Source organism: Corvus moneduloides, chromosome Z, assembly GCF_009650955.1.
Source record: "Corvus moneduloides isolate bCorMon1 chromosome Z, bCorMon1.pri, whole genome shotgun sequence".
Classification (NCBI taxonomy): domain Eukaryota; kingdom Metazoa; phylum Chordata; class Aves; order Passeriformes; family Corvidae; genus Corvus; species Corvus moneduloides.
The window spans coordinates 63,796,615-63,817,448 of NC_045511.1; the positions used below are offsets into that span (position 1 = coordinate 63,796,615).

Here is a 20,834-nt window from a genome sequence, read left to right on the forward strand (position 1 = left end):
GACTCAGAAGTGGAAGCCAGTATGTCAGAGCAATTTTCTGCTGTGTTCACAGGCATCTCTTATGACCCGTCAGTTCAATGTGCCTCCCTCCCTCTGCCTCCATGTTTTGCATCTGATGCTCTGTGTATTTTCTTAGAAAGCTGCCACGCTGGACAGATGCTGAAATTGCCTAATGGAGTATATGGACTGACTTGGAGCTAGCTACAGATGCAGAGAGATCTTCTAACTTTCAGCATCTTCCCTTATGCTCAGATAGACCCAAGACACCTTTTCTACCTCTTTCTTAAGTCAGTCAGTCAGAATATGCACACATGAGTTTAACAACTTCTAAATGTTTTCTTGTCAAATTCAGGTGAGCTTATAAGAGACATTTTTAAAAAGTAAAATGTTACCACATGGAGAATTAACTGCACATTTTATGATCATATTCGTATATGTTCTTTATTGTTGCCATCCTTGAAATATCCCCTGTATATTTTCCCGTACCAGAATATTTTGTTTCCTTAAAAACATAATTGTGTAGGTAAGACACAGAGACTGATGAGTTCATACGTTTTTCAAATTTAGCCTTCGTCTTTTGCTACTGAAAGTACAGAAATGAAGGATGTTGGTGACTTAGAAATCATGAAAATGCAAGAATTTAGCTCAAACAGAAATTAGTTGATTTCAAACTTCCTCCTCTTAGGAGCTGTATGGGCACTTAGGCCACTGAAAGATAGACAAGTTACTTTTCTTGTAAATATGACACCCTGAAGTAAAACTTTTTGTCCTCATTGGGTTCTTTGTTTTCCAGCTTGCGAATATCAAGTGAGTCGTCGTTCACACACAGATAGTAACTTGTATCTTCATAGCATTGGAACTGCACTGAATCTCCTTGGTAATGCATGATGAAAAAGTTATTATCTTCACTCAGCTGTGAAAATACACAAAGTAAAGAACACGTTATATTTCTAATGCCTTTCTACAATGTTAAATGTGACAAAAATCATGGATGTTGTTGGCTTGTTGTATTTTATGCTTCTTATGCTTTTCCCTAGTGACTCATATATATCAATTTTTAAATAAGCCTTAGACAACAGCTAATCATTTTGGGATAGATTCTGTGATAACTATGAATAAATAATACCCATCTCCCTCAAAGGACTGAGTAATACCAGACTAACAGATGCATTCCTTTGCTTCACAAAAACACCAGCACAGTTTCCCCAGTGTCATGACAATAACTTCGGTTTTTCATCTGGTTATTTTCTTACTATAGGCCTACCCTGTCAACTGCCACTAGCAATAAAATGTCAGTCCACAGTTTTTCTTGCCTCTTTTGAAGTAAAATTAGAATATTACAGTAGAAATTACTCTTAAACAACTGTTCTGTTACCTATGGCTTTTCAGTACATCTCTAGTTTCCAATGCACTTTTTTTGAGATCCATCTCTGGAGCAATAGCTATTGTCTAATGAGCTCCTTTGTGTGTGTGTGTGTTTGTGTGTGTGTGTGTGTGTCTATGTATGTATGTATTTGGGCTCACTAGGCACCTCAGGGTGGGGATGGAGAAGTAGTTACAAAAACACCTCATGCCGGACAGAGGAAGAGTATGTGCTGAAATCTGCAGAAACCAGTAAGCTTGGGGCACCAAAGGGCTGCTGAACCTGCCAGTGGTCTCCAGCACACCTCTGGCACCTACCACGGGTCGTGTAATCCACACCACATCCAAGGGGGCAGCAGCTGCTACAGCTGGACAAAGATTACAGGGCAGTGTATGTGAACACAGCTCCTGAAACTGGGGCTCCTGGGTGTGACTGTGCACAGCTGCTTGAAACCCTCTGGAGTGTGGGTGTGAGTGCACTGAGAATACTGTGTGAACAGTTATCTGCTCCTAATAGTAAAATATTAACTAATAGAAGGTTGAGATTTGTGTTTCCTCAAACTCCTGTCAGAGAGCAGGGAATTTATAGTATCTTTTGGGAAAGAGTGAACGTATCATAATCAAACTATTTAAACTTTCCTTCTAAGTGACCTCTTTGAACACTCTCATCCTACCCATGAGACAGTTCTGTAACTCTGACAAGTCTGGTGTATTATCATAGCTTAAGAGGACCTCTAAAAGAAAACTGAATGCTTGAGGAAAACCAGGAGCACATTTAAAGGTACCATCTATGCCTGAGATTACAGCATTGTCAATAACAACCTTTCCATGGAAGGAGCAATGTGTTCTTTCAGCCCATATGACAACAGGAGATGGAAAGAAAATATCCTGCAGTTATTGCAGAGTACCTGAAAGAAACTTGAGGGCACACCTTCTATTATCAGCAAAACTATAGTGGGAAGCAGCTAAAACACTCTGTCCTGATCAAGCCAATGTAACAACAGTGTATCAGGAGCTTCAATCCAACAAGTCTGTTTTTAAAAGTACTATTAAGAAAGTTGAAGAAAATTTGTCTTTGGGAATCAAATACCTTCTAGGGACTAGGAATGGTAAAAAGTAAACATAAATGGAATAAGAATGTTTGCTGAAAGAAAACCTGCAGAAGCAAGGAATTCATACGTATAATGCCGAAATTCATGCTAGAACAAGGGAGAATCCAATGGGCTCTTGTAAATGGAAAGCAAAAATTACATGCTTGCAAAAGCAGATTGAGATCCAGAAATTTAAAATACCTGCTGTACCTGCATGAAATGATGGAAAATTAGATGGAAAACTATAAGAGGAAAATGATTTGGTGAATGACATTATGTAAGAAGAAAGAGGAACTCCAACTAGAAGCATAATGAAACACCATCAGGGCTGGGAGGTGGAGCAGGTCATTGAAGAACAAAATGTTTTGCAAGAAATCATGGCAGAGGAAATTTTCTATTATGACCTGTAAGGAAGGATGATGAGGAAACTTGGAGAATGTAGTGGACTACTGTCAGAATAAGGTCCTCCTCAGGACAGCTTCCACAGTAGCAGTCAAGATAATTTGCAAATTCCAAGAAAAAAGCTACTGATTTTTAGTTAAAATCTGATCATTTGTTTTCCATTGCATTAAATGAAGAACCAATATGCAGCTTAAGTTTCACATTTAATGACAAAAATTACACCTTTATTCGTGTCCCAGAGGTGATTCACAATGCATTTGAAATAGAATACATATGCTCATGTCAGAAAAATGCTATAAATATTGTCTTCACAGGCTAAAGAAAAACATGTCAGTGATGGGAACTACAGAAAGAGATGTGAGAGAGTAGTATACAAGTTTTAAAATCAACGTTATATGAAGTCAGATTGAATATGGCACAATGAGCATTACTCCAAGCTTGGTTAAAGTGCTGCACTCTAAACTAGGAAGAAACTAGAAGATAAAAAGGAATGGATTTGAAGGCCAGCTGAAACAGAGTATCTTGTGTTGACACATTACACAAAGGAGCATAGGCCACACTGCAATCTACATTTTGCCTCAGATGAAGCAAGGAAATGAGCACGTGATCAAAGAGACATGAGTCATACAGTGATGATACACGAACTAGTAAAACTGAGCTGCCATCCCAATTACATCAGAGAAGTTATGGACTTTGGAAGGTATTACAAATTAATTATGTGGTTTGTGGCTAAAACAGGGTTGGTGACACACCAGTAAAAATTTTGGCTGTTGTTGTGCAGTGCATGCACAGCATCACTCGTTTCTCTTTCTGACCACTCAGCCTCAATAGGCTGGGATGGGCAAGAGGCTGGGACACAGCTGGGACAGCTGTCCCAGAGTGGGCAAAGGGATACTCTATGCCACGTAACATCATGGCCAGTCATAAAGCCTGGTGTAGAGGAAGGAGAATGTGAGGCTGAGGGAATGGGTGTTTGCTTCCAAGAAGGCTACTGCTCAGAGACTGGCTGGGCATTGGTCTGCTTATGGGAGGAAATGACTAAGTACTTTTGCATCAGTTGTGATGGTTTTTCTGACCTACATATGTTTTGCTTCTGAGTTTTTTTCTTGACTCAAAAGTTTTCTTACTTTTGCTCTTGCTATTCTCTCCCCTGTCCACTGGCAGGGAGTGGGTCTGAGTGAATATCTGGGGCAGGGTCTTGGATGCTGACTGGAGCCAGCACACCTCAGTGCTTTTTTTTTACTACAGCTGGTCCTGTTCTGACAAATGGTAGGACTGTGCTTCCAGCCCTGGGTCAGTCAGCTCCAGGTGTATTGGACATCACTCCACTGAAAGTAAACTTTGGCCTGCACACTGCTGCCAAGGGGATCAAGAAAAATGCTTTGGCATTATCAGCTGTAGCATTCACTCTGCCACCTTTGATTCCTTTCATACTGAATGTATAGAATCTCTGATACAGCAGCCATCAATGATGACGTGACTTTGTTCAGCCCAGAACAGTCCACTTTCACCCTCCATCAGTCTTCCACACTGGCCATACATGACTACTGAAGGGTGAGTGAGGTTTGCTGATCACTCCTTGGCTTTTCAATAGATGAATCAACTTTCAGAGCCAAAAAAGAAGACCCCCTCTAGCTGCATGCTGGGTGCCAAAAAGGACTGTGCCCCCACAGCCTGCTGCCAAGCACAGTAAACATGACATTGTCACTACTTACAAGGTCAAAACTTCTGAACAAGGATATCTTAGTGGGCCTTTCATGCCAGATTTTACCTGTTTAGAGTTTATTTTGGCCTACTTAACTAGAGTAAAGAGTAAGTCTCTTAATAAGGTCTTTCATGACTGCATAGCCTCTGGTGTAATCTCTCTCGTATTTAGGTTCATTAAGCTATTCAGTAAAATAGAGAGGACTATAGAATAAAAACTCTTACAGCTCTTAATAGGACTTTTACAGCTGCAGTCCTTCACATTCCAGTTCATCCAGGCTGGGGTATTCCAGTCAAAAGTTTGGGAAAATGCTGTCCAGATACAATCACCTAGTAACGTTGCATTATCCAGCAAGGAACAACTTGAAGAGAAGCAGCCAGATCCAGTGATTCAAATTGTTGACTTCTATCTTTTGGTCATCTTTTAAGCAAATGTGTTAATTCATGAAGATTTGAAACTGAGGGAAAACTGAGTGCTACTAGTACTTAAGAAAAGCTGAGAGAGTAAAGAATACATCTGCAAAAGTCTGAGGGTAGTAATAGGTCAAGTAAAATATTACGGTTGAACAGGAACAGAAACTACACTGAAGTGAGATACTAGAGATATGTACTGAAGATGATATGTACTTCTTTGATAACCAGTATATACTCACTAATTCCTGCACTTCTGGAAGAGTGAAAAAGAAGAATAGTAAAAATTTACACATAATTAATGAAAATGGTAAAATGAGAGCTCTCTTGCTTACAGGGAGAAATATGTGTAAGGGTGGGGGAACTGGGAAAACCTTTTCCGTGGAGGATCTAAAGGGAAATACTGTTCTGCAGCTCTTAGTTCATCCTGTTGTGTGGTTAACTATTACAGCTGGAGATGGGGTCAGTAGCTCTGACCGAGGAAGAGGTGACCAGTCCGGAGAGATGGTCCTGAAAGGAATCGTCTTCCCGAGGCCCGGTGTCTTCCCTCAGCTGCTGGCAGGAGGGCCCTTGCAGAGATGTCAGCTCTTTAGTGATTGTCAGCTCGTGATTTCAGCTCAGCTCTGCAGGGCAGCCTCCAGGCCAGACCAGAGAGAGACGAGAGGCTCGTGTGGCTGGTTCTGCACGAGGGAGCTTCATTGGTCTGTACTCCAGCGAAGGGGAAAACCAGGGACGAGCAGCTCTCTGCCCTCTCAGGGGCAGAGGGCTAGCTCTTATAGGGATACAGGGGGTGGGTGTCAGAGGGTAAAGGCCAACGGGTTACAAAGGATCTGCATAGGGTCTCCTAAAGGATTGTGGGTTTGTCTTTTCTCGCCGTGACCACAGAAGTGGTTGCCTTTCCGGGGAGTCCTGCTGGCTGATTGAGCAATCTCTTATCTCAGCAGAGATCCCTCCAGGGCAGGGGCTGGGCATACCTCACAGTTAACTGCATTTCCTTCAATGATATTATTAATTACGAAAAACATATTCTAGCTCTATTATAGAGCTAGAATAATCACGGTTATAAGTAAATGCTCCTGAGTGAATTGCTGGGGTTGGCTTCTCTACTGCTGCTCTGGCTGGGATGCTGCCACTGTGTGAACTGTGTGTGGCCATAGTTGTGTCTACAGTGCAGTTTTCCATTCTTACCACAACAGCATTGCAATAAATATTGGTTGTCACCTGTGTTACCTTGCTGACTTAATCCCCAATCAGAATCTGATGTTATTGTAGAGTATTACTTGCTGTAAATTTAAAAAATTATTTTATTGTTATAACAACCTAATTAATATTTTTATTAAATTTAATAAAAGATGTTTCAAGTAATAGTGATTGTGAACCGTATTTCTATAGCCTTGGTTACAGAAATGAATGTTTACAACACTATATGCAACTCTTCCTGGTATAACAACAGGGTCCACAGATTCTCACGTTTCTGATAATTCTACTGGCAGTCTTCAAATAAAAACCAGGAAAATTACTGTCTTTAAGATTAACTATTCAAAGCTAGCAGATTAAGTATCACATTCCAGCCTTGCATAGCATTGTCATTATCCGTGAGAAATATTTCTCCATCTCAGTGCACTACTCCCACACTTTCTCATCCTAAGGACAATGCAGGCTCTGTTCATCACACCAGAAAATATTTACTGACCAGTACATTCATTTTAGAAGGTTTATTAAGAATCTCATGATTCAGAGTTGCCTATGATTTTGCTTCTTTCTCCCACCATATGTGATTCAAGTGCAGGCTTCTGATTTCTGCTCATACAAATGAGTAACATTTTTTCTTCTATTTCAGGGTATCAACAAGAAACCATGATGACCAGATTTTGTTAGGAAAGGAATGGGTTCTCAGAAAGAATTTTTCATTTTAATTATATTTAAAAAACCCAAAGTGATAAATATGTCTCTACAGGCAACTGTTACAGCTCTTTCAGATGTTCCTCCAAAACTTGAAGGCATAAAGACACTAAGTCTTTTTTTGTGAACAGCTCCACAGAAAAGGCATGTATTTTTATGTTAAAAACAAAGTGCTTGAAATAAAAGAGTGTATGAAATATAATTTGCAAGAATCAATATGACTGTGATAGTTTGCAGCATACAAGGAGGGGACTAGAAGTTGCCTCGTAATTTTCCTAAGTTTTGTTGCTTTCTCCTTCTGTGTGGAGCCAAGGAGTATTAGTGGCAGATGAGTAATCAGCAGAACTTAAACTGAAGGACCCACTTAGATTTTCTAGGCCCAGAATTCAGGAGATTTGTTCATTAATTACTAGTAGTGTAGCTCATACCTTTCGAAAACCATTTCAGAGAGACTTTGATTTCTCAGAATTGGTAATTTAATAATTTCTGGTTTAGGAGAAAGGTTAGAAATTTTAGGAAATTTAGGCTGTGAATTTCAGGTTTTCATGGTTTCACAGTCCCTATTATGAAGTTCTGAAACTATCTGAGCCCAAATAGCTCTAATTTTGCCTATTGAAATTGGAAAGATTGTCTTTTCAGTCTAATAATAAACCCACATAGAAATTATTATTAGTTACATTTCCTTAGTTTTGCATTTTCTCTCAGTTTTAAGGTCTAAACCTTACATGTCTAGGTAAGATATCCTAAAGGGCAAATAATTTCCTCCATGTGCGTACTATGTTTTATCATTTCTACCTAGAGAAGAGCCAACAAAACCAAGCTTTTGTCACAAAAACATGTTAAGAAATGACCCAGCTATCTGTATTTCTGTCCACAATGCATCACTCCTGTTTTATAATCATCTGACAATAAGAAAATCATTCTGAAAATAAGACAGGGCTTTATTATTTCCCAGAAGTTTATGGCTGATGGATTCATTAGTTCTTAAAACACCATAACTTTTGCGATCTGATCCTTCTAGATCTGCTAATACACTCATCCAGATTTTCTAGGTCTCGCCTAAGAATTGGTACTGGATGAAATCTACTTTGTATCTCCCTCCATTTTCTATAAGCATAATAATACAAGAAACATATCTACCTTTCATGTTTTAACTGAAAGTCAGGTATTTTGCCTGGAGATTGAAGGATGTTCTCATAAATACAAGTCAAGGGAAAATGTCTTATTTTCCTTTTTCTGAGGAAAATACAAAAGATCAGTTGAAAGAAAAGTAAGCAATTTGTCACTTAATGAGTAACAGGATGAATTTAGCAGCTCTTTTTACACACCTATGTTTGCATACCCAGTCTCACACACAGGTTTTTATTTGTTTGATCATGATTTATACCTGTTTAAAGTCAGGATCTTCATGGTTGCATGTTTTCATATTGCATCTCTCCATTGAAGGATAATCTGGCTCTGAGCAGGATGCTTTTAAGACCTGTGTTTACAACCACACAGATTGGTTAATTTTGTAATTTAATTTGGTAATTTTTTCTTCATATTTTGCTTTTTAAACCCTTCAAATGTGGCATTAATTCTAAAGAAAACTATTTTTTTGAAGTTCATTAATTATTACTTTCAAATTATCCAAAATTAATAAATTGATAATTTCTTGAAAAACTTCTATTACTATATTTCTCCTTTGCCATTTGCAAAGCAAAATGAATTGGGTTGAAAGCAAATACTCAAGGCAGTCCTTCACACTGTTTAATGCCCAGATTCTATTTAGAAATGCAGCCCTGATCAAACCATATTGTACCAGGATAACAAAACTTTATTCCAGATAAGAAGCCTTGTCGTGTTCCGTACCAGAATTCCTGTTGGGATTAGTGAAATTATTTGTATTGTGCTGGAAAAAGAAAGGTCTGTGATCATTCTAAGGTTTTCACATATTTGGTAGACACCAAGTATGTCTTACCTCATCTTCCGATAAGAACTGCTTTCAATTATGTCAAGAAACATAATCTGGTATGACTGGGAATCTTAAAATAGCCCATTGGAAAGTAAAATCCATTAGGGCTCAACACACTCAGTTCTTCTCCTGATTTGCTGGAACACCCTTCAAACAACTAATTTATGAAAAAGTAACCTCTGAATCAGAAAAATCCTTTTAAAATAGTTGCTGTTTTAGGGACAGAAAGGAAAATCCCTCTCTGTGAGTAATAGGCTATTAATATAATGTATGCATCTTACACTGTAGATACAAAAATGCTGCTAGCAAGGATTTTCTTGCTATTTTCTAAGCCCGTGAGAGATTTTTCTCTCTCACAGAAGAGGTAGCAGAGTATGTGAACAACCAAACACCTGCAGCCTTGAAAAGTCTTGTTTATGGTATAGTAGAAAAATATTTTGAAAATGGATGTTTTAGGATTTTAGCCAATCACCCCAAGGGGTGGCTGATCCTTTGTCCAATTAGACTATGAAGAAAAAAGTCTATAAAAGAGTTTGTAAAATAATTAAAATCATCAATCTTGCTGCACAATTCCTGCCTGCTGGATCTTCTCTCCTCCTCCTCCTCCCTATGGCTGCAGGACACGGTGATATACCGTAGGGCCTAGGCCTGCGGTAATATTACACCATACATTTCCCTAGAAAAATTCAGGAAATAGATTTTATAGTTGTTTGTAAGTTAAAAACAAATGAAAAACATCCAAGACTTTTTGAGGAAGCATTTGGTGTTTTACACCATCATGCATGGCTGACATCAGATGAAGCGTCATTCTTTATCTCAACATACCTGTGCAAACAGAGCTTCTTGGACCTTTGTTCTTAAGAGGGTAAACTGCAACGTAGCACTCTTCCTCAGACAGATTTTAACAATGGTTATAATCCCTCACTAGGGAAGACTATGCTTGCCTTCTCTTCCTATCAGAAACAAACCTTCACAGGACTGGAGAAAATGAGGATGCTTAGACACTAGTAAATGCTTGAAACAGGATGTTCAGCTGTGTTTTCTTTTCATCACATTCCTTATCTTGTAATGTGGGTTCATTGGAAGAAAATAATTTCCATTTAAACTCATCTCTTTCCAAGGCAAGATTCCTGCTGTTTACTCCCCTCTCATTTTCCTGTATGTGTTCTGGCTAAGAAGCTCCCTCTTCCTCCACAGAGACTGGACCCCAACATCCCTGACTGTCTACTAGTCGCAGTAGTCAACTACCCAACCCAAAAATTTTTGCAATAACCTTCTCTGAGTATTTACCAAGACAGAATAAAGGGATGTACTTGGAAGTTATGAAATGTGGAAGGTGGTAAGTAAAGTGAATTTGAAAAGGTCTGTGGGGGAAATTTTCCCATAGTAAGGAAGAGCACCCGCATGTTACAAAGAAAATAAATGACTTCTTACCTTCAGAGACAGATGCTTCTTACCCTTGCACAACAGAACAAATTCATTAAGCTTTGATCTCTGTGTGAGGATCACCAAATTTTTTGAATCTGTTTTACACAGAGGAGAATACTGTAATAATGTATTACTTTATTAAATGAAGCAGAGCTGAATACAGTACAAAGAGAAAACATTCGTTTATCGGCATAGGAATGGAAATAAATAAAATCACTTTTGATACCATTCTCTTGTCTAAAGTGTTTAAAGCCTATTCCTCTGTGAGGCTTTAAATTTACATTTATATATACATATATACATATATACATTTGTATACATATATATGTATATATATGTATATATATACATATATACATATATACATATATATATACAATATATATACATATATACATATATATATACAATATATACATTTTATTTCTCTACTTTTATATTCAATGTGTGAAATATCAGTTATACATTAATATAAACCACAAAGGCATAAGTAGATAGATAACACATTTGTGTAATAAACACATTTACGGTATATACTTGACTATGTATATGTCACTATGGAAAATGTAGAATTATTTCCCTTTTATTTTCTGTATGTTTCTAGATCAAAATCCTCCTACTATCATAATTGTGAATGCATTGGATTAATTCAATTTTTGAGCAAATACCGTTTTTTCAGCTGCAGGAAGTAAGACAATATCAATAATATGGGACATTCTTCAGCCTGATAAACTGACAATGCTCGTTGCTACTTTCTGGTGCTTCAAGGCCTCAGCGAAAAGTAAACAAAGGTACCCTTGGCCAGCGGATACAGCACACAAGAGCATTACCTGGCAAAACCCATTACAGTAATGACTACTCAGTGAGGCTATACCTATCTGACTGACTTTCAGACTTATTTCAAATAATACCACTTGTGCTTTTAGAAGTATCTCAAGCGTACCATTTAACGCAAAAAATATAAAAGAAAGTGGCAGTTGATCTATATGTTTACCACTGCAGCAACTGAATACAAATTTTAAAGATGTTAGATTTTTATGCATTAACAGCTGTAGTTAAGGACTTTGGGGTTTTTTTATGTATTACCAAAGGCATTTTCTAGCCTCTGAAGTATATTCAGAATTAGCAGACCATATTAATCCCACCTGACTAATTTTAGCTGCTCTTGGCCCTGATTTTAATTGCCTTAACTTTCCTTGACTATAATGCTTTTGTATTATTCTTCTGAAGCAAATTTTCTGAGATAGCTATAGCATGAAAATAGCATTAAAATCCTTGTCAAAAATTGAGAAAAAACTCTCTAGGCTAAACTGAGTGTGCTTTACTCAGTTTACATGGGTATTCAGATAGATATAGTAGACTAGGTCTACAATTCTGTCATTTTTATTACTTTTTGTGACATCACCTTAGATTGCCTCAGCTGCAATTGTCCAATTTCAGTTGGGGCATTTAAAGAGACACATCAACAGGCAAGAGAAACTTCTTATCCAAGTCAAGAGTATTCTCATTTGGAAGAAAGAGTGACAACAAAAAAGGTATGCAGGAGTCCATCCAGTTGACCAGGGACATCTATCAACATGACTTGTATCCTAACTATCCTTGGCTTTCTCCATCAATAGCTTTTATTGTGACTTGCTTGCACATTGTTTAGTCTAAGTAAGTCCAAAGGAGCCCAACTTTCTCTATCGCCTCTGAAAGACATGACAAGTGGTCTATCAGACAGCCAGTGAATGGCAATGAAAGTAAGGGACCTTTCCATGATTGCATACGTGATGCTTCCACTCTCTGATGGCTTATGAATGAATTACCTCATCTCTCTGGTCACTAAAACCTCACCAGTGTCTAAGGGGAAATTTTAAAATTCATGCAAATAAAATGTCTTGAAATTAAATAAATTAAATAACTTCTTGCTTGGGATATCCCTAAAATGCAAAGCTTTGGGATTTGGGAGGATATCAATATTTTTATACTGTTCCCTAGAAACCCTCATTTGGCCCTTCTTCAAGGTGCAGTACTGGACCAGATGGATATTTGTTCTCATCGGTTACAGGAGCCCTCAATGGCTGGAATTAGAGTGCGTTTTTCTTCCACTGTAATACCTGAACTAATATATCTTTGATTTTCTCAATCATTTCTCACGTGTGCAATATGAAAGTTCCAAAAGTGTGCCTCCTCTTTCTTCATATTCACTTCTTTTTGGTTTTCCTGTCCTGCTAAAACAGGTCTTTGCTAGTTAAGACTCATATGCAATAGAGCAATAGAACACCAACACTTTTCCACAAAACAAATTGTATGTTCTAGTTTGCACGCAATTTATTTCCTTATATGCATTTGTGTTCAGTCCAAGCCACTACTCCTAATTTGAAAATTTTGTAACTTTGAAGATTTCTTCTTACGGAACACAGAAAAGCACTTTTATTTCTAGAGCTGTCCAGTAATGTGAGCTAAGTGAAAAACCTGGTACAATATGTTACTTCTAATGTCAAGTTTATGTGTAAAATACTACTACCTTCATTTCCTACTCTCAAATGTATCTTCATAACCACACCCTAACAAAGAGATGATACCTTTTATTCCCACAAGAGGCTTATCAGTAACTGCTGCTTCATTCCTTGTGAACACGCTTAACCACGCAATATCTAAAATAGAATGTATTTAACAAATATGTGGAATTAGAGAGCTACATTCCTCAAATTTAAAAATAATACAGATTATTTAAAGAATTGTTTTGCAATCTGAGAAGGAGTGTATAATAGCAACAGACATCAGATTTCTTTTCTTGAGGGTTTCTGAATTCATTTAACCCTGGAGGGCTGTACAGTTAGACTTGTGAACAGGTACCGTGAAGTCTGAGTCTAAAAAGTGTATTGATTGCTTAAATATCTTTTGCTACAGAGAATGCACCTGAGAAACAAGAGCTTGGTGACCAGATGTAAAGCCTAGTGTGCTGTTAAAGAGGAGCCTGAAGTGCCTTGGCAGTGAAAGTGAGGACCCTAATATGAAATGTACGAGATTGGGAAGTAACAGGTAACAATAGCAGGTGGTTTCTGGCTTTTCTACAGCCTGAATCACACAGCCAGTCAGGTGGGGAAAACATCACCCACTTCAGGTCAAAATCACAAACATCCTGGTTACAACTGGTACCTAATATTATGTTGTCCTAACTGCATCATGAATATATGTCTGTGGTGCTTGTGTGCACAATAACATTACACAGAATTTCCTTTTTTTATTTTTGTCTTCTAGGAGTATCACTATCTTCTACATCAGGCTTGTCAGACTATGTATCTGTTCACAAACTGCTTCCATTGTATACCTATACAGGTTTTGGTTCTGTTCATAAAATAACAATACTAATTGTCTGAGTGACTTCAAAATTCTATGGAGTTATCAAGAAAAAGATACTGAAAAATACATAAAGCACACTTAAGTACCCTGTCAGTGCAGCTGTTATTATTCACAATTTAATAGACTAAAAGTTTTAGTAATTCAATAGCTAACTTAAAGATTTCGACTTTCTCCTCTGGTTTTGTCAAAAATATGTTTTATTGGGTTTTTTCCCTACTTTCAAATATTGGAAATTGTACCATTCTAGAATAATTGCATCATTCTAGAATAACTGCATTTGATATTATTTATCTCTTCTCTACCAACATTACATCCTCTAGCAAGTGTTTGCATGATGATAGCTGTGATAACATCCTTGGTGTCAAATAGAGAAACCCCATTTGAGACAAAAGAGTTTCATGAAAAATAAAATAACCCCACAAATTCCAAATTATGCTCTAATTTTCTCCATTTTGCACTTGTTCTTGAGGATTATCCTTCCTTTCTCTCTCTTTAGTCTGGACTTTCCTGCTAAGTCAAATGAGTGTGAACAATATAATCTTGTCATTTATGTATATTAGGTACCCGCTGTAAATCAGGATAAAAGTTTTCTTTTATCATTATCAATATTCATTCAGATCCAGTATAAAGTAATGTCTACAGAGAATAGGATCATAGAATCATTTAGGTTGGAAAATACCCTTATGATCCTTGAATCCAACCACTAATCTGACACTGCCAAGTACACCATGTTCCTAATCACCACATCCACACACCTAAATCCCTACAGGGGTAGCGACTCAACCACTTCCCTGGGCAGCCTGTTCCGGAGTTTGGCAGCTCTTTCAGTAGAGAAATTTTCCCTAATATCTAATCTAAAGCCCCCCTGGCACAACCTGAGGGCATTTCCACTCATCCTGTCTCTTGTTACCTGGGAGAAGAAACTGACCCCCACCTGGCTACACCCTCCTTTCAGGGAGTTGTAGAGAGTGATAAGGTCACACCTGAGCCTCTTTTCCTCCAGGCTAAACACCCCCAGCTCCCTCAGATGCTCCTTAAAGGACTTGTGCTACAGACCCTTCACCAGCCCTGTTGCCCTTCTCTGGACATGCTCCAGCACCTCCATGTCGTTCCTGGAGTGAGGGGCCCAGGGCTGGACAAATTACAAAATAAAATGTACATAACAGTACATTTTAAAATGTTCTGAGTACTATACATACAGTTGGTGAGTTTTGGTACATAAAGAACACTACCTTCATGGGATTGTGAATCCTTGGTAGATATTTCATGATGACCATCTTCATCTATGTCAAAATGCACTGTTTTTGAGTCTTCAGTTAGTATGTAACATTTCACTGTTTCTCGCAGGCTGAACACTAATAAAAAATGAGTTGTAATTAATTTTACTGTCAACAGAAAAATGGCAACATTTCGTTAGAAAAAGATTAAGTGTGATTTCTTAACAATCTTAACTTGATAATCTATGTATATTTGAACTATGAGCAGTATAGCCAACATGTATGAGAAGTTTCACAGTGGGCTTAAGCAGCTGTTTTGGGGGCTTGATGTCAGTGTGAAGAAGGAAAATAAGTATTTTTTTGCTTAGAAGGTTATGCCAGTGAGCAGAAAATATGTATCTCAAACTTGCAGAGAGATAACATGTGAAAACTTGAGTTCGACAAAACAGCTTCCAAACCAAGAACCTGAGGGTAGCGTGAAAAGAGGGATGGTGGGCAACGTGCAGATAGCTGTGTTGAAAAAGACTAAAGACTAATGGGAACAGGATGAGTTTGAACATGGGAGAGTGGGTCCACATTTGCAGTTGGCTGGTGAATGAGTAGACTTAGAGTAGCCAATGGAGCTTTGTGGGAAGCCTGAGCCAAAGCAAGGCTGTTCACAGAAGTCTTTGAATGGAGAGATGTGAAAAATAAAGTTGTAAGCTTCATTATGAAGAAAAGAAGAGGTAAAGTAGGGAATGTTTCTCTGCAGCATACTGTTTATAGACTAGTTTCCTGTATTTCATAGGTAAGTACTTGCCCATTTCCCAATTATGCATTTTGAAAATTGGATCTGGGTATCAACAGGACTTTTAGGTCAGAGTGCATACAGCTACCTAAAACAGCAGCATTTATTTGGGGGATCAGACATCTCTTACTGAAAATAAAACAAAAACCCCCAGGTCTTTCTAGCTGAAAGCTGCCAGGAGGGAAATTGTTCCCTTTCACTCCTGAACACAACTGTGCTGTTCTGGACATCCAGACACTTGGATGTCAGACACCTACAGAATAACACTCTAAGGAACAATTTTGATTATGTTCAGCTGAACATCGTTTTACTGGAAGAGGTTTGATATTTTCAAATGCAGTTAAGACATTTCTGAGATCACACAGAGCTTCAGGGTATGCTCCAAGACAAAACATTCTGTCTTTGCCAGAATAATTAGGCAAGCAAAACAACAGGATACACAGAATGCACCAGCAGTGGCATAATGTTCTAGGAATGTCTGACTTCACCAAAAACTTTGTTACTTATTTTATATAGAGATACCTCATCTGGAACATCTGTATTTAAGCAAGTATTTTGAAAAAATTACGTTTTTTCCAAGAAGTTTTCTTTCCAGCCTGTTTAGGCTGAGCAGAAACTCTGCACATGCAATCAAAGAGAAGGATGATGCACATTCTGACAGCCTGAGTCACATCCTCCAGAAGTGGCAAGTTCTGTGTTGGACCTTTGGTTACATGCCTAGCTAATTTATGACTGGTTTTCTCTTCAAAGGCAACTGGTGATCAGGCTTCCAGAAAAAAATGATGGGTTATTCTAAAAAGCAACAGGACAACAGCTACAATAATCAATACAGCAAACCTTTCAAAAATTGTGTATTGTAGAAGTTATAGTGTAAGAATTTTACTTATAACTAGAATTACAAGAACTAGTGCAGCGCCCACACTAAAATTTTTGGCAGGTCTGCTTATGTCATTCACTCTTTCCCAGGGAGGTACATTTGTACGTAAGGAACTACTGGTCTGAACATGGTGGCGAGAAAAATCTAATGTCAGTATTTTAAGGAGTATTGTTGTTCTGGTTATTTTAAAGGTAGCTTTTGAGGTCTTGTTTTCACCAAGTATTTTTATTTTTGACAACATTACAGAAAAATTGTTCCACATGCTTAATTTCATTGGATTTTACCTTGGATTGGAATATTCTCTTCAAGATAACAGACATACCTGTCACTCAGGTAAGAGTTACCTGGCTTTCCAGGAGCTGTTCTCATATTTGTAAGCAGTAATTGCTTCTCCACAGACTGGCTTCCATGGAGAGGCATTTGATATGGCTTTTCACGGCCTGAGCGGAGCAGCATTGCAGAGGCACTCAAGAAATACTGATGATGATGACATCAGTTGACTTCCTTTTCCAGTCCTAAAGTAGAGTTAGAATTTGTCACAGGACTTTGTGTTTCCATTGAGAAACAAATTTTCAAATATAATTTTGATAAATGACAGTTAATGGAAGCAGATAAACTCAATAAATGTTTGACTGCTTGCATGACCCAAGCCTTTGACTTGCAAAGCAAGAACAGTGTGTTTCCAGTGATGGCAAATCAGTTAACTGTTCTAAACTTCCACTAAGATGCATGCTAACACGGATAACACAGTTGTGTCGAAGGAATATATTTTGAAAGACTTCCCCTTAGATAAGACATAAGCAGTGTTTGTGACTTCAATTTCTTTATGTTTGTCAATCATAGGAAGTTAGCTACATTTTACTAACTGAATTGAAAAATCACATTCATTTTGTGAATTCAGTCTAAGATAATTGTCAAAGTATTCATAAGTGATTGAAAATGATGCTAACTTGAACACAGCATAATCTGACTCTCAGAGGTATATGCAGTATATTGCAATCTTAAACCAAGGTTCAGGAAATCTTGAGGACTGGAATTTGGAAATTTGAGGAATATATTATAATTATTAAGGGATATCAGTAAGGTTAGATATCTGAAGGAGAGGTTGATGTCTAAAAATATTAACTACTTTGATGGTGAAACCACACAGGCGGCTATCAAGATATCCTGAAGTTGCAAGTTAAATCACTGCATTTCAGAAAAGCTAAAGACCTTACTTCGGTTTGAAGAAAGGGAAACTGAAGTTCTGAAGTCTACATGCTCTCCTGAAGTCACCTGTTTATGACAAGTCTTTATGACAAGTGCAGACCAAAGAAAACAAGGAGCTTCAATTCTGTCTGGTATCCTGGTGAATGAACCAAGTAAAGGTGGGTACAATTTTAGCCCCGTGCAGCTTTGCATGGACTAACTAAATATCTGGTAGGCCAGAGAGATCATGGCTCTGACGCAAGTGTAATGGCTTCTAAATTCACCCAAGGAAGGGTAGGGCAGTTCTGTTTTCTGATTTGGTTCACTTCCCTGATACAAAACTTCATATTAAATTTTTACATGAAATTAAAGACTTCTGTCCCTGTCAATTCTCTTGTTAATAGACTAAAAGGGATAACTAAGGCTCTTATTCACTCTCTTCAACTCTAGTTATAACAACATTCAGTTAGGACACTGAAAAGTGAAACACTTACTATATGGGATTGCTCTTCCTAGTAAATAGGTCTTGGATTTTGAGTATCTGATAACTTGTAGTCAGAGGTAGAAAGAAAGGCCTGGGTCTTCCTCATCTTGCTGAAACTGCTTTATCACCGAGCATTCTCAACAAAAGAAAACATTCTTTGTGCCCTAACTGGAACCTGGTCTCTGGAAACTTCTACCTGAATCGGGCTCTGTGGTGTGTTTGGACAGTAATACCACCTTGTGAATCTTGAGAGATGTAAGTCTGTCGGTGTTCATTAACAAAGCGTTCAGACTTTGCTAGGTCTATGAGGCTCAAGAACAGACAATCACTTACTCAAGATTCCTACTGAAAACAAGTGTAATTCTAGTTTGGCTGCTCTTGGTCAGAAGTTCTGAAGATCCCAATTCCTGATTTTTATCTATGTTTAGAGTCTTGCACCTGCATTACTTACACTCACAACTGTAAGAAAAGGAGAATGTTGACAAGTCAGGACTGAAGGATTCCTGAAGAGGGCAGAACAGCTCAAAGATATTTTCAGAAATATATTTAGGCAGTGGATAAATTCTTAAGAAACTTTCTATGATGAATGATGGACAAGTGATGTTCTGAAGGACAGTGCTAAAGTTTATTTATTTTGTCTTGTTTAAACAAGTAGAAAGTAGAAAAGTCTATGGTGGAACTTCACTTCCGTTGGGTCTCCAGAACAATAAAACTCCCTACAACAAATAACAGAAGCTTTCACACCTTGAAATGCCTCATATATTCCTTAAGACTGAGTGACATATAAATACTCCCATTTCAATAGACCTTTCCTGTCATGACATGTTCTTATATAGATGTTGCCCAAGCCCACGTTTTTCATTCTTTGTCATAGTTTTTATGCTGTGTATATCTCCCTATGTTGATTTCTGTATCTTAAGATCTTTCATACCTATTTCTTCCTTTTCTCTCTTCTGTAATGTATACATTGAAGAGGACTAGGAAGATCTGGATATTGTTCTGGGCTGCAGACATGTCAACCACTGTTTTGGAAACTTGGATCTGATTCATTTCATTTTGCATCTAAGCTAAGAACAAGGGAATTAAAGCTCTTTAAACTGCTGAAATCAGATATTAGTGAGTATGTTTATGGCCAATGACAACATGATCACACTAAAAGCAGAGGAAATTTGAAATTTTTTTGTATTACATAGATTATATGAATTCCTTGATATGAAGACAGCAAAGAAAATCTGTTACATAGCCTCTCTTGCCCCCTTAGTGATAGTTTGTTCTTAGCCTTCACTCTTGCTTTCACTTAACCCCAAGACACATGTAATCATAAAACTAAATTCAGTACATGAAAACAACATTTAAAATTTTGAAGTTCATTCATATGGTGGTATGTCCCAAATATTATCTCATATTGTATTGATAAATTCATAACAAGATATGTCTAAGATCCTTACAGGGTCAGAACTGTTTTTGTGGAGTGTATTGAGTTGCAGCTGTTAGTCTGCTAGCAAAGATAGTAAGAAACTCCTCCAAGTTTGTTCCAATTTAACAGTTGATTAAAAAGAATCTTTAGCATCCTATAGCTAATAAAAAATGAGGTTTATAGTCTCTCTCAAATAAGATTTTACAAAATCTATCATCTAAACTAGGCAGAGGAATACAAAAAAATACACATAAAATAGATGAAGAGATTTTTTTAAGAAAACTTTAAAGACAACTGAAAAAATTGCTATTTCATAGAATTTCAACAAAAATTCTGATATTATCTTAAATTATTTAATCCTGCTGTAATCTTCCACTCTTGCTTACCTTAGTTCGTGTGTGTTTTTGTCTCTGCTGAGATACTTCTACTGAACAAAAGGCTAGAAGCAGCTCTGTTACAGCCAATTTATTGCCTGAACGGAGGGCAGGAAGCCAAACCTCTGAATAAAACAAAAGTCTGACGTGGACCTAATCTCCTAGATCTCTACATACTTTCGTTTATATACACGTTCTAACGGTTCTAACTGCTCTTGGAATTACAGGAGTGTTGGAAATTGCAGGAACAAACTTTTAAATGTCTGTTTCTATAAGATGCCACAGAAGATTTTGTGCCTAGAACTGCATGCGAATTTTTAGCCACTAGTTCTGTGTATTCTGTTCCTATATTTTATGTCACTAACATTGCTCTTGTTTTCTGTCATTCTTCCAAGGCTGAGCCATGTGCAGAGACTGGGTTTATAGCAATATAAACATATTAAAAGTAGAACTGTAGCCTCTGTTTCAGGGAGCTCATGAGAAATGGTTGATCAATAGTTAACTCATGTAAGCAGAGTTAACTGTTAAGAGACAGCAAGTGTTAATTACAAAACCTAAGAAGCAGGATTCACCTTAACCTTGTCAAGATTAGAGGAACAATAATTTACTTGAAACCAACACAGAAACTGCTGAATCATTCCACAAAGGACTGCGCATGCTCCAGAAAGAGAGGTGAAAAGTGCATTGTGATAGATTACTGACCTTCATCAGAAAGACTCCCGAGGAAGAAGAGGAGCCTTCCTCAGTGCGACCACCAGGACACACCACCCATGTGTGACACATATGCTAATGATATTAATGACTTCCGAGAACTGATTTGTATAACCACTCCTATCCCAAGGAATGTGATGACAATTCATGAATTTTACCCATAATATTGTGTTGTAG

The 20,834-nt window shown here is 37.7% G+C and overlaps 1 protein-coding gene across 4 annotated transcripts; it reads right to left on the bottom strand.

Moving 5' to 3' along the window:
- Positions 1-399: 399 nt before the first annotated feature.
- LOC116438364 lies at positions 400-20,834 on the bottom strand. 4 transcript variants are annotated; one of them, XR_004237698.1, is made up of 8 exons: positions 19,959-20,318; positions 16,828-16,998; positions 14,835-14,957; positions 12,822-12,893; positions 10,261-10,349; positions 8,260-8,352; positions 8,013-8,108; positions 835-913 (listed from the first exon to the last, which is right to left on the bottom strand). XR_004237698.1 is itself a non-coding variant. In XM_032097229.1 (7 exons), exons 2-7 carry the CDS (start codon positions 16,937-16,939, stop codon positions 725-727), a joined length of 678 nt encoding a protein of 225 aa, XP_031953120.1. In that variant the 5' UTR covers positions 16,940-16,998; positions 20,649-20,834; the 3' UTR covers positions 400-724. The 4 variants fall into 4 exon arrangements, 3 of the variants coding, with proteins under 3 accessions (XP_031953120.1, XP_031953119.1, XP_031953121.1); XM_032097229.1 differs by lacking the exons at positions 8,013-8,108; positions 19,959-20,318 and adding an exon at positions 20,649-20,834 and having other exon boundaries at positions 400-913; XM_032097228.1 differs by lacking the exon at positions 8,013-8,108 and having other exon boundaries at positions 400-913; positions 19,959-20,293.